This window comes from Lathyrus oleraceus, chromosome 3 (assembly GCF_024323335.1).
Source record: "Lathyrus oleraceus cultivar Zhongwan6 chromosome 3, CAAS_Psat_ZW6_1.0, whole genome shotgun sequence".
NCBI classification, from domain to species: Eukaryota; Viridiplantae; Streptophyta; class Magnoliopsida; order Fabales; family Fabaceae; genus Lathyrus; species Lathyrus oleraceus.
This window is the reverse complement of record NC_066581.1, coordinates 276,351,634-276,372,170: the sequence shown is the minus strand read 5'-3', so window position 1 is coordinate 276,372,170 and position 20,537 is coordinate 276,351,634. Positions and strand designations below refer to the sequence as shown.

Sequence of the window (20,537 nt, the reverse complement as noted above, 5' to 3'; positions counted from 1 at the left end):
CTCTTTATGTTTAGTCTTTCCTTTGCGTGCAAGTATAGTCAAGTCTGTACAGACTATTATGAATTTATTAATGCATTGGCCAAGTATTTATATTTTGCGGTTGAACAAGATTTACAAATCAGTTAGTTCAATTCCATTCAACACAATGTCTTCCACACAACAATATATGATCAGTGCACATGTTGACGGTGAAATATTTGATCATCAGTTGTTCGGTTTTTGTTTTCGAGACACACAAGTGACTCGTTTTACAATAAATCGGCGATCAAATTTTTCACACCTAAAACAAAGAATAGAAAAGAAGTTGCAGTCCAATAATGTCGGTCAGATCATCTATAAAAATCCAGTTTGTTTTGCAGATAACCAGGTAAAATTCTATCAAAGGAAGATTCGAGATGATGATGATGTTCAACATATGTTTGGCAGTCACGAACAATCCGGTTATAACGATATAGAGTTGTATATATTACCACATCAACAACAGGAGTCCCAGTACATTAATCAGTCACAAGTGTTTTCTGAGACTGATGATGAACAAGTTGAGGTGAATGTTCCAGACGATGAAGAAGAGGAACCTGAGATCATCGTTGATTCGATGGTGAACGCTGAAGAGGAAGAGGAGGCAATACCAGTAGGTCATGTATATTGCCAACCCCAACACATGACAAGGTTAAATTTGGGTTCGGATGAACCTTCGGGAGATGTATGGTACAATCCTTACGTGCAAATGCAAGGATCTCTGAAACAAGGAGACACATTTCGCACAAAAGAGGAATGTGTAAAAGCCATATGGTACAATCCTTATGTAGTTCATGCCGTCAACCAGGTCACAATCGTAATAACTGTCCTAGTGTTAGAACTAGCACAACCAGATAAATTCAGATGTACGTCTATTGCTATATATGGAAACTTAAATTTATTTCAAAGTACCTCTGTTGCAATATATGGAAAATTAATTTTACTTCATAGTAGACGGCTTTGACGAAAAGACAGTTGTTCATAAAAAATAACACAAACAATTAAAACAACTAGAATACAAAAACTATGCGATTACAACCATCAAAACAATTTTGAACATGTACTGCATCATCCTACGAGCGTCTTGGTCGGTCTTAATATCCACCCATTCACGCACTTCTCCGCTTTGGTTGAATGTGGACACAAGCCATTGTATTCTTCTAATCCGTTCACCCTCTCCAATTTCGCCCTCTAACCAACTATACAACGTCCGATTAAGACGTTCAAACGTATCTGTGTTCCAAAGTCGAACCTGTATCGGAGCCGCAACGGCAGAAAATATTACATCAGCATTTCGTTTTTGAATATATCTAGACATTGTTAAAACAAAGAAAATAAAAAATGATGGTTGCACTAGACTAGAAGATGAGTTTGAGTGAAAATATAAACTGAGAGATGAATTTGACTGAAAATTTGTATGCAAGATGATCGTATTTATAGAGGCGATAAATGAGACAAAGAAGACACACAGAAGGGCCCCTAAAAAAGACACACAAAAGAAACTAAAAAACCCTAGCGCGCACACACAGGCGCCCAAGGGGCGCCTTCCCACTAGGGCGCACACACACAGGCGCCAGCCTTAGGGGCGCCTCCCTTTGTGGGAGGCCAAGGCGCCAACCCTAGGGGCGCCTCCCTTAAGGGCACACAAGGGCGCCAACCCTAGGGGCGCCTCCCTTAAGGGCACACAAGGGCGCCAATCCTAGGGGCGCCTCCCTTAAGGGGGCTCTAACTAAGGCGCCTGCCCCTTTGGCGCCTGCCTTTAAGGCTCCTGAAATTTTTAAGGGATGCGCCCACTCCTCCGGCGCATCCCTTAAAAAACATGGTTATTTTGGAAAATATTTTGAAAACCCGGTTATTATCGTATTTAATTTCAAAATCATGGTTATTTTAAAAAAAAATTCAATTTTTTTTATCATGAGAAAGTATTTAAAAACAAAATAGTAGATTGATTTCATGAGCATATCATAATCAAGGACAAAAACTACAAGCATTTAAACTTCTAAAAATAAAGAGTTAGTATTAATTATCAAATGGGGAATCAATCACGGGCTAAGACTTTAACTTAGAGAATATTAAAAAATGCATTTAGATTTAGAAGACTAAAGCTTCATTCATTCAAGTGGGAGGTAGACATTTGTGTCATTGAATGTCGATAACGTGACTAATCTCTTTCTCCCTTTCCGACACTCAAAAAAATCTGCTCGCACTCTCAACTTTCCATTCCAATTCGCAGATCCATTTTTCTATCTTCATCGGTACATCTCTTTCTTATCTTAATTACCTACAAATTATTTCATAGATCTCGATCGCATGATTTTCGATTTGCAAATACTTGATTTTCTTTTTCTATTCATTCACCTTTTCTTTCATTTGTGATTATACTTCATGCTATCGGTTATTATCTTTGATTCTTTGTCATATTTTCATACTTCATATTAATTTCATCGTACCATATACTTTTGCTTGCAGTTTATTGTTTCACTTTACAAAACTCTCTCATATTTTCATTTTATGTCTTGTTTTCAAAGATTTATCATACATGAAACAACAAAAACAAGTTATTGTTTCTTGTTTTTTTATGCTTATGTGAAAATGTATGAAAACAAGAAACAAAATCAGAACAGGGTTACCATTATGTGACTAAAAGTAAAAACAGATAATTACTTGTGATTTTTGATCCAAGTAACAAGTGGGATGATGTGAGTTTGAACCCGCAGCTCTGCATCTGATGTCCCTGCGCACCTATCAACTGAGTTGCCTTAATGCTGTAACTACTTGTGATTTTTCTTAATCTAGATCATAATCTTCCGTTACTTGTTGCAGATTTGTTGAAATAAATGGCCTTAGTCACCACTGCTGAAGTGTGTGATGCAAACCCACAGTTAATTTTAAGTGGGGAGCTTCGAGCCCTTCAGCCAATTTTTCAGATTTACGGTCGAAGACAGGTCTTTTCCGGACCAATAGTTACCTTAAAGGTGTTTGAAGACAATGTCTTAGTTCGAGAGTTTCTTGAAGAGAAAGGCAATGGAAGAGTGCTTGTTGTAGACGGGGGTGCGAGTTCGCGCTGTGCAATATTGGGTGGCAACCCTGTAGTGCAAGCACAGAACAATGGATGGGCAGGTATTATTGTGAATGGATGTATAAGAGATGTAGACGAGATCAACGGTTGTGATATCGGTGTGAGAGCTCTTGGTTCTCATCCCATGAAAGCCAATAAGAAAGGTATGGGAGAAAAGCATGTTCCCATAACTATTGCTGGGACAAGGATCTCTGATGGGGAATGGCTTTATGCAGACACGGATGGAATTCTTATCTCTCGAACAGAGCTTTCTGTTTGATTCTAATTCATGTGTAAGGACTATATTTCCTAGCTTCCGCAAATTTGCAACGTTATTAGTCTCCATGATAATGAAACTAGATTGGAATGTTTGCCTCCTATACACCAACTTTATGCATGTTTTGATGAGCCGGGGGATTGAAAAATCACGGCGAGCCATCATGATTTCGTGAAGTTACGAAGTGTAGTATGTCAAAATTATTGTAGTTTACTGTGATTTTGTCAATCTCATCTGATTCCAAATCTGCACTTTATCTCTATTTTGAATTGCTGTCATGAGAACTTGATTTCTTCTTTTCTTGCCTCATAATTAAGTTAATGGTTGCATCTGTTACACTAAGTTTGGAGAGATCCAAATGCAAAACATACACATGCCCTTTTTGGGGGGACAAAATACATGTCCATTGTTTTTATAAAACGATGGTATTGTCATTTTTTGTTTGACATAGAATGATGTTACTGTCAATAACATGTTGGAGAATGGAATTGTTGAAAATGATTCACATTGTTGGGGCATCCTTGATTGATGACAATGCTTTGATTAAGATGTCAAAAGTCTTTTTTTAAGCTAATGACAATGATTAGAATATGTTGGGATTTGACGACAATGGATGTGGTTTTTGGTTTAAGTTTATAACTGTATCTCGAAACCACTTTTGTTCATATGTATGAAATTGAAAAATAAAAAAGATAATACGATGGGGCAGCATGATTTCTAGATATCTTTGGTTCTCGTAATGTTATTGCAATACTCCACCGTCCTCAGCGTTCCACAGAAATAGAACCGAACCTTAACTCTGGTATCCCACTTCTTGGTCTTTGTCATTCTTTGCCGACCCTCGCCGTTCCACACCCACCTTCCTATGTCACCCACATCCAAGCAAAGAACATTCACAGCACAGTAAGCTCCAAAAGGAAGTAATGTTCTGTCTATTTGTTATGGAATCTAATCTTCTTCTTATTCTTCTGAATTCATTGATAAAAAATACAGTAGAACAAGTAGAGCAAGACAGCAACACAACTACGGTGAAATGCTCTTTTGCTGTTACTCACAACCTATTTGTTAAAAAAATTTAACAAGACGTTTTTTGTATTGAGTATGCAATAGGCACATTTTTGCATTGTCAAATAAATTCTATTTAGATAGAAGATTTGAGGTGTTCATTTTGAGAGTTTCGTTGATGTCATTACGGCAAAAATGAGAGCAATGATATTTCTTGAATGGTGTCTCGACACTACACTTATGTAATGATAAATAAAAAAGGGCAATACGGAAAATCATTGAGAATGATTGAGATTTGTTTATAGCATTGGAGACATCTTTAACAGTGGTTGGACAATAGATATGTGGAAGGTGTATGAGTATTCATGTCATAAGTCGGGCATGCCATCATCCCGATGACCTGGATCGTGTTACTCGTGTGATAGGGAAGGTCAAAAGTCACATTGTAGGTATTGTAAAAGCATTTACATCAAACTCCGATAAACTTGATGCAAACAAGACGCTTGTGTTGGATGCAAGGTTGTTAGAAAGATTTCTCACAACATTTATCTTCACCGTGAAAAGTGTCATACTCCAAAATTTGTCCTTCCCTTTTTATTTTTTATCTAATCTATAACTTAAGATTCATCTGCACTCATTCATGTGCATCACTCATTTATGCTAACACTTGCTAATGATCAACATAATTTCAAAGCTTATGGATTGCAAAAGCTAGAGTTTGCTTGTGGTTCAAGCCCTAGAGATGTAGTATGATTCATCATGTGGAATCATTTGGAGTGAAACCCTAATTTCTTGATCTATGGGCCATGGATTCAAGGAGATTACAACTTGGCATTCATTAGGGTATCAAAACCCTAATTCTTGACTTTGTTCCTCTGGGATCTTTGTAATTGTCTCTTGAGCATTTGTTTGATCATTTAAATCCTAATTGGGGGGCCCATGTGTTGGGAGCTTACCTGTGGAGCTTCATGCTTGGTTTGAAGACCTTGATTAGGGGGGGTGTATCATGAAACCCTAGTCAATGATGCTTGGTACTTGTGCTCCATATGAGGTTGACTTTTGATTATGGGATTGATTGAAACCCTAGCTCATTTGGGGAGAAGTTCTTGGCCATCTTGTCATGCATCATCAAATATTAAACTTGCCTTTATGCATGATATTCATTCACCTAACTTGCATGTCCACTTGTTGGGGATTTCATCTGGATCAAGGTCTTTGTTTGCATCCATTCTTATGTTGTTTTCAAGCTCTTAAGTTTGATTCATGGTCATTGTTTCCATCCATATGGGGATGTTGTTAGATACCCAAAAGTGCTTATTTGAGCTATCAAATATGAGTATCTTTCACTCCATTTCCTTGCTAAATTGTCAAAACCACCTTTGTTTTAGATGAAATGCAATACATTGATAAACGATCTTGGTACCTTTGATTTGTGTGTTATTGTGCAGGAAGAAGGCATGAAATAATTGAAAATGAAGACACAAGAAAGTTGGCAAAGGAACCAAAGAGAAGATGCATTCATCAGCTTGCTCGCTAGGCGAGAGCTGTAGCGAAGGACTCGCTAAGCGAGCTTCCAGCGAACGTTGCAGCGAACGCGTCCAGACTTGGTGAAAAGCGCAGCCAGCACTCACTCGCTAGGCGAGCCATCAGCGAGATCCCAGCGAGGATTCCAGTAGCCAAACCTCTCAACCTCGCTGGAGCGAGGGTTGAAGCGTGCCCTTCGCTGGGCGAAGGTTTTGTTCGCTAGGCGAACATGACAGTCTGAGATAGGCTGTTTCTCTGGGCGCAGGTGCCTCATGTGCCTCAATTAGACCCTCGCTAGGCGAGCCATTCTGCTCGCCTAGCGAGCATGACAGCCCAGTACAGCTCTATAAGTAGCAAGTGCCACTTTTTGGAGCCATACCTAGTTTTCCATACTTTTGCACTTTTTCTAGATATTTTTACAGGATTGTTCTTAGAAGCTTTTGTGCCCTAAATTTCATTTCTCTTCATCTCTTAACCATCTTTTACAAAAAGAAGGTGGATTCCCATCCAATCTCGATTATTCGACTCGGATGTTGATCAACCTTCTTCCGAAACTTGCCGACCAAGCTACCATGAAAATGAGTAGCTAAGTCCTCCATTTGTCAAGGTTAGATGTAGATGATCATTAGCTTTGTGTGTAAATGTAAGGATCTTCATGTGTAAACTCTTTAATGGTGAATATATGATGAAAACTTTGTTCTTATTCAAAACTCTTTGTGTTGGTTTATGATCGAGAGATGTTTACCAACTCTTAACCTAGGTTTTCATCCAATCTTGTTTGTTAGCTAGAGATAGTAATGAATGATTTTGTTCACCATAAGGTTGAATCAAAAAGTTGTCATTTTGATAGGTTGTGTTAGAGATAAACAATTGATCAAAATGGGAAAACTCACAATGTGTGTTCGAGAGAAACACATTGGGAGGACTTTGTGAAATAATTTATCATCTAAAGGAGTTTATAAGATTGTTGACCGAACAAATACATGCAAAGTGATCGTTGAACCCTAACTTTGGCAATATTTCTCAAATATTCAAATCAAACTTTTACCGCATTGTATTACCTTTTTATGCAAGATAACGTGATTAAAACCAAAACCCCCTATGTTACTTAAGCTAAGATTAATACAACCATCGAACGGCGGTGATATCTTACAATCCCTGTGGATACGATAACAAAAACCCGACACTTAAAATTACAACTAACAGATGTCAAGATCATTAGTCCTTGTTATTTGATTCTTGGGTCATTAGTCTTTGTTCTTTGGTCCAGTCAAGTTCAATCAAGTCTTCATTCATGGCACTTCAAGCTTGCTAGGTCTTAGTTCTTGTGCTTGGTTCATTGTCCACAGTCATTTTCTATACAATATTATATCATGCTCGTTGCAATTCATACAAATCCATTCAAACCTCATTTCAATTCACCTTATTCATTTCATTACAAGAGTGTCTATACAAAGATCACAAAGTTGGCCAAAATTTGTTGCAGTTGACTTTTGGTCAACAGTTGACCTTTTGGTCAACTGACTCTTCCTTGACCCCCTAAGACCTATCACCTTTCATCTTGCAAGGTTTCATCATCAAAAAACATATTTTAAATTTGAAATTTCTTCATGTCTATGGCTTGGTCCTTGACTTGGTCCATGTCCAGGTCAGACCACCAAATGGATGACCATTTGGACCAGGTCATGGACCACCAAATGGACCAACAGGCCATCACATGAACCATGACCTTTTTTTATTCTTAACCAAGTGACTTTAAACCATATTTCTAACTATGTTCATACAATCATAAACCATTGCCATCAATACCATTGAAACTAATCAATTCAATTAATATAAAACCATTTCCATAACATTCATCCAATGAACACTTTCCCTTCAAAGATTTAAACTCAATTCAAAATTCCATACAAAATGATTCCATACAAATCAATACAAAACCATTTCCATTTACAAACCAATTTAATGAGCATTCCATACAAGTTCAATAAACATTCATTACAGTTCAATACTTTACAATCTTACAAAACCAATTCTACAAAGTCCAACCATCAATACCAAGTCAGCTGCAACTTAGAACACTGCCTTGCATTTCTTTAACAAGAACTTGGCCCTGCAAATTGCAACTCAGAACCATTTCCCTCCACCAAAAACCAACCATGACTTGCACATTTGAACCACCAAATCACCCTGCAATCTTACAAAACCAAATCTACAAAGTCCAACCATCAATACCAAGTTATCTACAACTTAGAACATTGCCTTGAATTTATTTAACAAGAACTTGGCCTTGCAAATTATGCTTCAGAACCATTTCCTTCCACCAAAAACCAACCATGACCTGCACATTTGAACCACCAAATCACCCTGCAAATTGCAAATTGATTCACCAAGCCATTGCCCAAACTCAGAGCCATCACCTTGCAACTAATACAGAAGCCTTGCAGAAACTTAGCAACATCTTCCCTGCAAGTTTTAGCAGACATTAAATTGAGGTCCACCATAAGCCATAGATGCAATGCACATAGAATCAAAAACTTATTAACTAAATTACAACTAACTCAGTTTCATCGATAACCTCTTTAACAAAAACTTTGCATTTGTAATTGACTTTGCATTTCGATCACATTTCATTTGGCAATTGATAACAGAGATTAAAAAACTTATAAGAACCTTCACAAGTCACTCATGGAAGGTGGTTTCAAATGAGTGGTTTATGGATAAGCAATTATCCTCAATTGCTCTGTGAAGTGGAGTTTCATATTTTCATCGACTTTCAAAAATCTCTCTTGTATCACTTTCCATTCGGTCAAGATAGAGATGTTCAATTTACCGTCCTTCATCACACCATCATTATCATCATCATCATCATCATCATCATCATCATCAAACCTTAGCCTTTTCCAGTGAGTGCAAAATTCATCCATTCATATCAGGCTATCAAGTTTCACCTTATTTGAAATTAGACAAGCATATGGTAACCCATATGTTTTCCTATGTGTGCAACCACACTTTGAGCTATCGGGTCCTACGTTCTCAACTTATTTATCTTCGTCAAAAATAAAATTCAGTGTTGCTCGAGATATGTTTCTGACCAACTGAGAATAAATATTATTGTCTTTGAATCTGTGTTCCAACATTGTGATGTTGAGTAAGAAGTAGGAAAAACCTTTGCAATAGAATTTATCAAAGCGGTATTGCGATCTGCGACAATTACTTTCGGCGTGTCTTCTTTGTCCTTCAACATTTCCCGACACACCTCTAAAGCCCAAGTGGCATTTTCCTTATTTTCTCTCTCTAGAAATGCAAAGCCGGTTGAATAAGTCTTCTCAATAGAGGTAACACCAACAATTTCCAGTAATTGAAGCATGTACTTGTTGGACTTATACGTTGAATCAACAATGAGCACGGTAGAAAACATGTTGAATAACTTGATGGAATTAGGATGGTTCTAAAATATATCTTGAACGGTTACTCCATCATTGCACGTTCGATACCTAGATACATAAATGTTATCATTCAGAAGTTTCAACAATTGTTTCATTTCAGTTTTATCCCCCCCCCCCCTTCAACGCCTTGTTATTAAGGGACCGAATATTGTACACTTGTTTGAAATTTGAGATATTCATGGGACTTTTACGTTTAAACTTTGCAAGTATATTTTTCGGTTGCACCATATTCAATGTCATGTCTGAAATGATTTCCTTCTCTTCTGGCATTAGGCGGCATGAAATTGGATGATCAGCTAAATTTTTACACATGTCATGGTTATGTAAACCATATATCACATTAAATCTCCTTTTTTTATTTGACAATAGATAACCACGCATCTTAAAGGGACACTAACATTTTATTGAACCAGTGTCATCCCGTTTGGATTTCTAGAGAGAAGTTATATACTTTCCACTTCTTTCGCATCTCATTATCACAAATGTAACTCTTCTATCTGAACCATTATCAGACCTTCTGATTACAACACTAAACCCCAATTTGGATGCCTTTATGTGTATCCTTTGAAGCATATGATCACGAAATTCAAACTCTTCTCCATTTGTAAATTTGCCAACATCCACCTCCTATACTTCAATACGTTTGGCATACATAGACACAATAAGTTTTGGAAAAACATCGGGGGTGGATCATATCTAATGCAAACAGCAACGTAAAATATTCAAACACATTTGAAAATGAAAACAGACATCATCCGGAAATGTACTTCCTGGGGAGTTCATACAGAATTCAAAAATACATCTCCGAAATCAACATAAATTTTATCAACTATAAAACAAGATTGATGTGGGCAATGAGGATTGAAATAAACTATCTTTATCTTAAATTTCAGCTTATTTTTCTCCTTTTTGATGTGATGAAACACAAGTTTGAAGCTTTGGAATAAAAACCTAGATTGAGAACCGAAGGTTTTTTTAAGGGTTTTGGGTAAAATGGTTATGGAGTCTGATCATGCAAGGTGTTGTTTTATAAAAAATTTGTTTGATATTTTCGGAAGTGCATCTTCGAAAGTGACAGACATATAAAGGTGACACATTTCAATTCCCGCTTTAAAATACCGGAAATGCACTTCTAAAAAAGTCACTAGATTGTTAAATTATAAATAAATTCATAGGATTTTTTCAGAGATGTATCTCATGAGTTTTATTTACAAATATATGGGGCAAGACTCATTTTAGATGTATTTCAATGATAACCAAGATGCGTTCGGAGATACATCTCCAAAATCAGAGGGTCATTTTTAAATTTTTATAGGATGATTTTCCACCATTTAAGGTGAGATTAGCAATTCCCTTAAAAGTGTATTGGGGAGACATTTGTCGATTCTTCAAATATTAGATTTAAGTGTATTCAATGTTTCATGGACCACCTCTTTCTCTCTTTCTAGAAGTTGTTGATGGATAAGAAGCACGAGTATTATAAACTTTACTTTGATTTTTACATATTTAATAAAAGTTTAAATATGTAATTAACTTTTTAAAAAATATATATCTTTTTTAATTTTAGTCTCTTCTAATTTTTTTATTTGGTTTTATTGTTTGTAAATATTTATTTTGTTTTTAATTCTTATTCTTTTAGCTATTGTAAAATTGATTTCTTTACTATATGTAAAATATTTAATTTTATGACACTAATATTGAATAATTAAAATTAATATTTATAAATTAATTAGAATTATATATATATATATATATATATATATATATATATATATATATATATATATATATATATATATATATATATATATATATATATATATTAATTTTGTGAAAATTTAAATAAAAAAAATATTTGCAAAGAACAAAATCAAATAAAAGTAATAATATCAAAATTAAAAAGTGATATATTTGCGTAGATCGATTACATATTTAAATATTAAAAAAATGTTAATTTAAAAGAAAGTATATAAATTAATTACAAAATATAATTTTTAAGTATTTTATTTTGTACCAAAATAAAATAAATAAAAGGATACTTTATTAGTGGATGAGAAAAAATGTGTGTAGCTACCAAAATATTGAGAGCTGACACAAATAAACCTCTCTAAGTGGGAATTTGTCAAGAAATTATATAGATAGATAGATAGATAGATAGATAGATAGATAGATAGATAGATAAATAGATAAATAGATAGATAGATAGGATCAAATGATACTAAGGTGTCAAATTTAATAATACGACACATCCGATAACTTTGTACGATATGTGTGTATAACAAAATCTATTGTTGTATTGAAAACTATTATCATATAGATCACGTCTATAAAATTTTACATCAATAAAAAATTATTTGATATGTTAAAGTGAATGATAAAAAATAACGTTTTTCATGAAGTTTTGTAAGACGTTGGTTTTTATGTATCTCGCTGACATGTCAAATGATTTTCGATTGATATTTAATTTTATATACATGATTTATATGATAATAGATTTCAATCCAATTGTGGATTTTGTTATACGGATATGCGGTAAAGAGTTATTGAATGTGTCATATTACTAAGTTTAACATCTTTGTGTCATTTGTCTGTGTGTGTGCCTATGTGTATGGGGGGCGTGTGTATGTGCAGAGCTTTCAAAATGAGTTAGCACATATGGGTTGGCCCGCCAGGCCCAAAAAATCATAGGGCTTGGACCTTAAAATTATCTAGGGCTTTTTTAGCTCGGCCCTAAAAAGTCCGCTACTCATTATGGCTAGTCTGTATGGACCGTGGGTAGCCCATTAGACCCGCATAGCTATAAATTTTAAAAAAATTATATTAATAATTATATTATCTTACTCCAAAATAACACATTGATTTTTCTCACCTCACTAAATTTAATCTCTATTGTATTCAATATTTCTCTTTCAAATTTTATATATTAATATAATAAACATTTTTTCCTCGTATTCTATTATTTTCTTTTATATTAAATATTCGAGTATTATTTTATATAATTTAGACAAATGTTATGTTTAAAAACACTTTATAGTATTTATAAAAGTTAATATAATACTTAAAAATGTATTATGTTTAAAATAATATAATTTTTAATTTCATTTATAATAAATATTATGAGGTTTTTATTTTAATTTTTTATTAAAAGAAAGACCGTTTAGGGCCAGGTAGCCTGAAGCCCATCTAGGATCGGGCTCGGGTAGTAATTTTTGAGCCCATATTACAATAAGGGTTTTTTGGCCCAGCCCTAAAAAGCTTGAGGCCCGCCAGGGCCGACCCGTTTGGGTCGAGTAGCCCATTTTGACAGCTTTGTGTGTGTGGGGGGTGTGGGTGTGTGTGTGTGTGTGTGTGTGTGTGTGTGTGTGTGTGTGTGTGTGTGTGTGTGTGTGTGTGTGTGTGTGTGTGTGTGTGTGTGTGTGTGTGAGAGAGAGAGAGAGAGAGTCATTAACATCAGCTAATAAAAGAGTGATGATTTTTACAAGAGGTTTCGCAAAAGATTACTATATTGCATCATTACCAGTTTTATGTTTTTCTAGATAGTTAGCACAAGCATTTCGCTTAAGAGTGTGAAATATTTGAACTTGTCATTCTCCAGTAAGAAACTCTTTAACATTGTGGAGAACTGTGATATAGTGATGTCAAACACTAACCAAATTTGAGATAAGATTAATAGTAGAGTAAGTCATTGATGTCAAGTTCTTAGGTCATAAATAAACCATGATATAGTGTCATCAGCTCAGCATGAAAGATGTTGGAATAATCAATATTACCCACAAAACCGTGAATCCAAACACCATAAGCATTTCGAATCAATCCATCAAAACCCGAGCCACAGGGATTACCTAGGCTACTATCGTCAATATTCAAAATTATATTACTATCTTTGTGTGCATTCCACGTGATCGTTCTTGTTGGATGAGACAAATTATGCTTGGGAAAATATTTAGCTAACAGATTAACATAATTCATAGTGATGAGTTTCAAAGTATAGAAAGATACTGAAATTCTAGTTATCAGACTTTCGATGTCACACGGGTTGTTATGACATCCAAATCTGCACATACAAGAATTATGCAGAACTTAAAAGTAAGTGCAGTAAATAACACAAGTAATTGTTTACCCAGTTCAGTCCAACATGACCTACGTCTGGGGGCTACCAAGCCAGGGAGGAAATCCACTATTAGTAGTATTAATTCAAAGCTAAACTCACCTGTTTGCAACTCTTCACTTAATCCCTACCCAATGCAATTTCAATCTTACACTAAGATCAGAGTTCTTACTCACTCCCCCTCAATCACCTCAGTGATTACTACCTTTAATCAATATTAAAGACAATTTTGAAGTCACACTTCAAACAATTCTTGATTGTGCTTAACAGCTTTAATCAAGATACACAGCACTCACGCTTAAAAGCTTAGAGTGACACAACACTTACAACTCAATGAACACCCTACACCAAAGCAATCATCTACGAGATAACGGCTTGGTTTACAAGATATGTCTATTACAAGACTCACAAAAATACAGCAGTGAAGTATGATGGACACACTAAATCTTCACGCCTCAAAATCCCCAGTTCTGAATGAAGGAATGACTTCCTTTTATATTGCAGTACTTGGGCCTTACACTTGTATTCTCCTGAATTTAAGGTCACCCGAGTTTCCCTAAATTCCACATCTAGGTTACTAACAAATAGGCTATTTGTTAGGTTCATTAAATGTAGCTTGGTTGTTGATTTCCTGGATTTTCTCTCAGCCGTTGAATCCCTGAAGAATAGCCTGAGAAAAAGCTGAAACAGAAAAACTGAACAACCTACAATCTAGCATATGCTGTCAGGAATGAATGTCACAACATTCAGCTTGACGTCAAGGACCATATGCTAAGTCTGTTTTTCCTGAAAACAGACTGTACAAGTTTGCTGAACTGTACAGGACCAAACTGTCCATTCTACAGTAGCAGCTTACATTAATACATGTCAAAGTATCCAATTTGACATTTACACATTTAGCCTTAAGTCAGTTTTGTTATCCTTTTGAAGGGCAGACTGAGAAACATACTGAAGTGTAGCAGAACACCACTCTGTCTATTGTTCAGTATATGTTGTCCATGATGAATGTCATAACATCCAGTTTGACATTCATATAGTAGGCCTTATGCCAGGTCTGGTATTTCCTTGATAACCAGACTGAAAATGAATACTGAGCTCTAACAGAACACCAACTGTTCTATTCCTCAGTATCTGCTGACAGGGATGAATGTCACCACATCCAATTTGACATTCAATAAATCCTGTATTAGCTAATCCTGCAGTAAGTTACTCAAGTATGTCATGACATTAGTCAAGACATCAGAGTACAGTTAGATACTCTAACCTCCAATGCAGTTACACAAACGCCTTCACAACATGTCATGACATCAGTCAAGACATTAGAATCCAGCTAGTGTTTTACCATACAATGCAGCCAATTAAACACCTACAGATACCATTTCATTACCAAGACACAATTTGTTCCTAGCGAGCTACAAGCATCCAAAAAAATAGAGTCATCGTTGATGGCCTGTCTAATTCAATCATATAAATTATTCCCTTGGTAAAATAGTGGGTCCAAGAAACCAATAAATTTTTAAAATCGAGTAACAAATTCATAGTCTCTCGGACAATTTAGAATCATCTGAGCATCCTTCAAATATAAAGATTTGACATTTTCGGCAAATATTAAAATAATAATAATTAATATACTAATATTAATTGTTCAAACAAAAATTATAAAGTTGATCTGCTAATGAGATTTGATTTCTTGGAGATCATGCACAAAAAGGAAAATTCTTAATGCACCCCATATGCTTCTTATGCACCACACGAAATTCCAAAAATGTCCCCAATTTCTGGAGAAGCATTTCCAGACGCACCAAAAGGTCAATTAACGTTAAAATATTCCAGAGATACATCTCCGAAACATTTTGGAGGTTGAGTCGCGTCAGACTCTTCTCCTTCCTCATTTCACACTACTCAAACTCAACTAAAATTCAACCTCTATCAAATTTCTTCTCTACACCAAATCAAATTTCATTCAATAAGGCTCAAGGGAACATCAATCTTCATCTGTAGTATCATTCATCTTCATCAAAAACATCAATTTTTTATATGTTTTTCAAGTTTTCGATAAATGTTTGAGTTTTGGTATAAATGAGTAGAAATCAATGATTAGGGTTAGAAATAAGTAGAAATCATGTTTAAGATAGTTTACCCATAGTATATTAGTTGTTTGTTGGCTGAAATTGATGATCAAAACAATTTTTTTTGAGCTTGCATGTGGTACATTATGCCATTGACGCGACTTTTGAGCTGTAGAAAATTCTGAAGATGCATCTCCGAAATTTTATAGCAATTTAGTTTCCCAGTAATCGGAGATGCATCTCTAGAATTTTTCAGTGGTTTAGTTTCCCAGTAACCGAAGATACATCTCCGGAAATTTCTCAGTCATTTTTTTTCTTGCTTGTGTTGTTTTCCTGCACTAATGGCCTGCCTTACTTTAACTTACAAGCATAATGGTTGATAAACATGATGGGTTGAGGCATGGCAGAGTTTCTTAACACGCATTTATTCGGCGGGAGAAGAGCCAGCAAGTTCTAGAGGCTCCTGGTCCCTCTTGTCAGGAAGAGCCTTCTACTTTTGGGTCACGTGCTTCTCTTCATGCCACTTCATCTTCTTCTCCCCATAGGAGACATGATTCACCATCTGACGCATCTCTCCCTTCATCCTCCCGCGGGTGTCAGGTTTCACCAGTGCCACCTCCTACCAATGATGTTGTTATTCTAGTCTCACCTCCTGTCCCACCTCATATTGATGATGTTGTTGATCCAATGCCACCTCCGGAGGGTGAGGCTGTTACGGATGTTGAGCCAGAGTCTTTTGAAGGTGGTCCAGTTGATTTATCCTTACTGCCTTTGTATCCAGACCATACTACCAGACATATCTGGGATGGAGAGGTAACATTAGTTGGATTCTTTATTTATTTTTACATTAATTTTAATTTTTGACATTGCTTATTTCTGATAAATTTCAGGAGCGTGGTCTGCAAAAGTTTCTTAACCACGGGAGGAAGATTGTTGCATTGCCTCAACCGAATGAGGAATGGTTTCATCCAGTTTTGTCCTTATCTGTCCTAAAGAACTTGTGCATGACCGGTTATACTATGGTCAACCACAAGATTCTTAATGCATTCGCGGAGACATGGCACTCAGAGAGCTCGTCGTTTTATCTCCTGCATGATGAGATGTTTATCACACTCGATAATGTCTCGTGTTTGCTACATCTTCTGATCAGGGGGATATTCCTAGATCATGGGAGGATGACCAAAGACGAGGCACTCGAGGTTATGGTAGAGTACCTGGGGGATGATCTAGGGGAGGCGATGGATGAGTTGGATAAGACCAGAGGTGCTCATGCTAGATTTATAAGAAAAAAGGTATATGAGGATGCGCTCCTGAGTGCACAACATGCTGATGGTGATGATGAGGAGGTGGCGTTCTATAGATCGTAAGCATTGACAGCATAGTTGAGGTTTTTATGGACAACAGTGCCACATATATAGACGTCGTCTACCTACGTTACTTCGTGGATTTCGAGCAGATCCATGAGTACAACTGTGGGGAAGCTTGTTTAATCTACTTGCATTCGAAGTTGAGAGAGGGTTGTATGTGGAAGACGAAGCAGGTCACACGCAGCGTCACAATACTAACGCTAATAATTATTGGTCTTTGAATGTTTCTTTATGATTTTCATTTCATCTTTGCAAAGCCATTACTGATGATTCTTGTGTTCCAAACTTTTCATTTTAGGGTTGGATCCTCCATAATTTCCCACACATCTCTGGTTGGGTGAGTGTACTTGATTACACTGAGGATATACCGCCTGCTACTTCTTTTATCCCGCTCAGAGGGAACCAAGCGGTCGAGCCTTATAGAGTCTATCTTGACCGCTTGATAGCTAAGGACGTGCACTTCAACATCTATGTTGATCACCGTGAGACACGAACATTTGACGAGATAGTGTTATACTCTGGATGGTAGGCATGCGGATCGTGTCTCATTGCTCCTCATCTCCACAAGCGCGTCATGCGGCAGTTCGACTACACTCAAACCATTCCCATACACCTTGTTTTATCTTCTTATCATGCCTTGACACATATACATATAAAGGATATATTTGATGATTATAAGAGTCATCTGGTACTGAAAGAGGTACGAGCTACCATATATGAGAGTGATTGGAGCTACGTTGATCGGTACATCAAATGGTTCTTCAGGGTGTCACATCCGTACATGGTACAGGTTGCTCCAAGAGACCCGCCAAGACTAGCTCATCAAGATATACTAGAGGAGGAGCGGGAACAGCTAGATCACATTGAGGATGTCTTGCCTAGGTTTCGTTTCATAATGGAGATTGTGCAGGCATGCATTATTAGAGGTATCTTCCTTGATGGGTCTGAGTAAGGCAGGTCCTAGATTCCATCATGACGGAGGCACGGGGGGCATTGATATACTGGAGACAACACCGGGGGACGGGTGGGATTGATGGATTAGGAGATAGAGGAGGAAAAGGAGGTAGAAGAGAGGCAGTCAGACATACACAGTAGTGTCTTATTATATAGCAGTAGTATTATGGTTTGTATTTTATTTTGACGATCTTGCTACTTTATTTGTCTCGATTGTATGGCATTTTGACATTTATTGGTATTTTATTTATGTATGACATTTTTTGACCATCTAGAATTATGTATGTAAATTTTTGTTTTTCGATCGTATGGTATGGTTTAAATCTTCATTTGAGTACAGATAAACAAAATATAACATGAAAGACTAAGTTCTGAGACATTACAGATATGTATCTCTGAAATATGCACTAAGATGCATATTCAATACAATTCAAATGTAAATGGCTTCTGAGTGGGATGTATTGAATGTTTTAAATTTTTTTGAAAATGCATCTCCAGAATATTTCAACGTTTATTCAGAAATTGGTGCATCCGGAGATGCATCTCCAGAAAATAGGGGAATTTAAATAATTATGTGTGGTGGCTAAGAAGTATTAAGGGTGCATTAAGAAATCCTCCACAAAAAACTAACTTTTAGGACTAATTACAAACCATTCAATACTTCGTTCGGTACAAATATAGAGAGAGCTTTTTAACGTACCCTATAAGTTTCTACCGCACCACACAAATTTCCACCAATGGCCCATGTTTCTAGAGATGCATCTCCGGACGCACCCCAACACACACTCAAGTGAGACCATTCAGGGTGACGTCTTATTGTTTGGTTTATTTTATTCTAGAGATGCATCTCCAAAAAAAATCCGTAGTTACATTTTCGTAAGCCAGAGACATCAGTACCAATTCCAAAAATAAGAAATTTTTCCAAATTAAAATTAAGACTCATAAAATAAAATTAGGATTACATAGATGAGTTCAACATAAAATGCAACATTACACTTTAATATCTAAGTGGACGCTTCAACATATTCAGAATATCTTCGATCGATCTTGAAATCGTCGCTTCCAACTCGAGCGGAACTTTTGTTTCGAAATGGAAAAATGTATTCCACATAGCCGTTACATCTGTTTGCGTCTTGAGCTCAAATTTTCTAAACTCAATCTTCTCTTTGTTGTCAATCGACGGTGAACTGTACTCGAGCTTCACAATCTTTTGACTGTCTCCGTAAGGTAAGAGATAATGGATTTCGTCTTTGATATCTTCAAGGGAGGTGAAGTCTTTGAGCTTGAACATGCGCTTGGGTGTAAAGCTGGAGAATGAGATATTTCCGACATACCAGTCAATGTTTAGTTGTGATATTTGAGACATTTTCAGTTTGTGTGAAATATAACATAAGAGAACCTTAATTTATAGAGGCCATAGATCAATATGGACCACTTAATGACTGGCATTCTGATTCCAAAGATATATCTCTAGGACCTCACCTTATTATCTTGGTTCGAAGATGCATCTCCGAAACTTCTCCTGAACCAGTTTCAAAAGAGAACCTATAACAGAACATGATTTTTCATTTACAAAAAACACAAATGTTGTAACACTTCATTAAGACAAAATATGAACAAATGGTTAATATATAACACTTTATTTATATTTAGACACAATTACATACACTTATTTGTCCGATAAAGTAAAATATTAAAACGAATCGAAACATATGTCGTCAGCTAAATCTATTGGTGGTACCCCCTTAGTCTTTTGTGCAATTAATTATCTTTCAATGTTTCTCAATTCCTTGAACTCTTGCATCCTTTCTATAAAATGATTCGGTCAAGTCTCGGCTTTTGTTGTTGAATGAGTTGTCCACTCCGGTGATGTAAGTGGTATTGGGCATCTAGGTTTCAAGTAAACTTGAACAAAATGACTTGATTTTGAAAGCCACTCAATACACATAATACGATCATTTGGATTTTGAGGTGAGGCGGTGCGAAGTCGAAAAAAGTTTCTGGAAAACTGTATTGTGTCAGATTGTAACACCCCGAATATTTTGGATTAATTTAAATATTATTTTAATAAGATTATTGGAAGGAAAAAGGAATTATTAAATAATATTGGGAAATATTATTATTGATGTTATTTATTTTAATATTAATTAAATAAATAAAATAAATGGAATATGAAGAGTGGAAGGGTAAAAGTGGAATTGGATATAAGAGGCCAAAGTGAGAACTCAGAAGTTTTGTCACGTATTTTGCCTCAGAGTCAGAGAAAGAGAGGAACCGCTGAAGAGAAAGAGAAGGAAGAGGAAAAGGCCAAAGATTGCTCAGAGCTTCCTTCAATCCAAAGAGGTAAGGGGTCTGAACCTTATTAAATGATCATATGCGAGCAAATTCATGATATATGTTGAATTGTTGATGAATTTGGGGATTTTAGGGAGATTGGGAAAGTTGGGGTTTTGATGGAAATTCTCCGATCTGTGAGTCTGGTTGAGTTATATGCTTTATAATCGAAGTATGTTGTGTATATATGACTGTTAAATGTTGATATTGGGTTGTTAGCCGTGGGGTATGAATTATGGCGAGTAGAGAAGCAAAGCTGCGTTGGGTTCTGTAGCAGAGGGCTTCTGTTCGCGCGCGATTCGCGGCGCGAAGCCCAGTTCGCGGCGCGAACTGGGCAGAATCCAGAGGAGTTCTGTAACGCACCGTTCGCGGCG

The 20,537-nt window shown here is 36.2% G+C and overlaps 2 protein-coding genes across 2 annotated transcripts; both read left to right on the top strand.

Moving 5' to 3' along the window:
- Positions 1-2,044: 2,044 nt before the first annotated feature.
- On the top strand, positions 2,045-3,615 carry LOC127126974 (putative 4-hydroxy-4-methyl-2-oxoglutarate aldolase 2). Its single transcript, XM_051056046.1, has 2 exons — positions 2,045-2,273; positions 2,842-3,615. Exon 2 carries the CDS (start codon positions 2,856-2,858, stop codon positions 3,354-3,356), a length of 501 nt encoding a protein of 166 aa, XP_050912003.1. The 5' UTR covers positions 2,045-2,273; positions 2,842-2,855; the 3' UTR covers positions 3,357-3,615.
- A 12,265-nt stretch (positions 3,616-15,880) lies between these two features.
- LOC127130833 (protein MAIN-LIKE 1-like) lies at positions 15,881-16,875 on the top strand. Its single transcript, XM_051059795.1, has 3 exons — positions 15,881-15,916; positions 15,989-16,321; positions 16,399-16,875. Exons 1-3 carry the CDS (start codon positions 15,881-15,883, stop codon positions 16,873-16,875), a joined length of 846 nt encoding a protein of 281 aa, XP_050915752.1.
- Positions 16,876-20,537: the final 3,662 nt, after the last annotated feature.

Excerpts from the sequence above, each read along its gene's own strand:
- LOC127126974 (XM_051056046.1), top strand. The coding sequence starts at position 2,856 with ATGGCCTTAGTCACCACTGCTGAAGTGTGTGATGCAAACCCACAGTTA.
- LOC127130833 (XM_051059795.1), top strand. The coding sequence starts at position 15,881 with ATGGTTGATAAACATGATGGGTTGAGGCATGGCAGA. Across the intron at positions 15,917-15,988 it reads ATGGGTTGAGGCATGGCAGA|GAAGAGCCTTCTACTTTTGG; the intron begins GTTTCTTAACAC and ends CCCTCTTGTCAG. Across the intron at positions 16,322-16,398 it reads GACATATCTGGGATGGAGAG|GAGCGTGGTCTGCAAAAGTT; the intron begins GTAACATTAGTT and ends GATAAATTTCAG.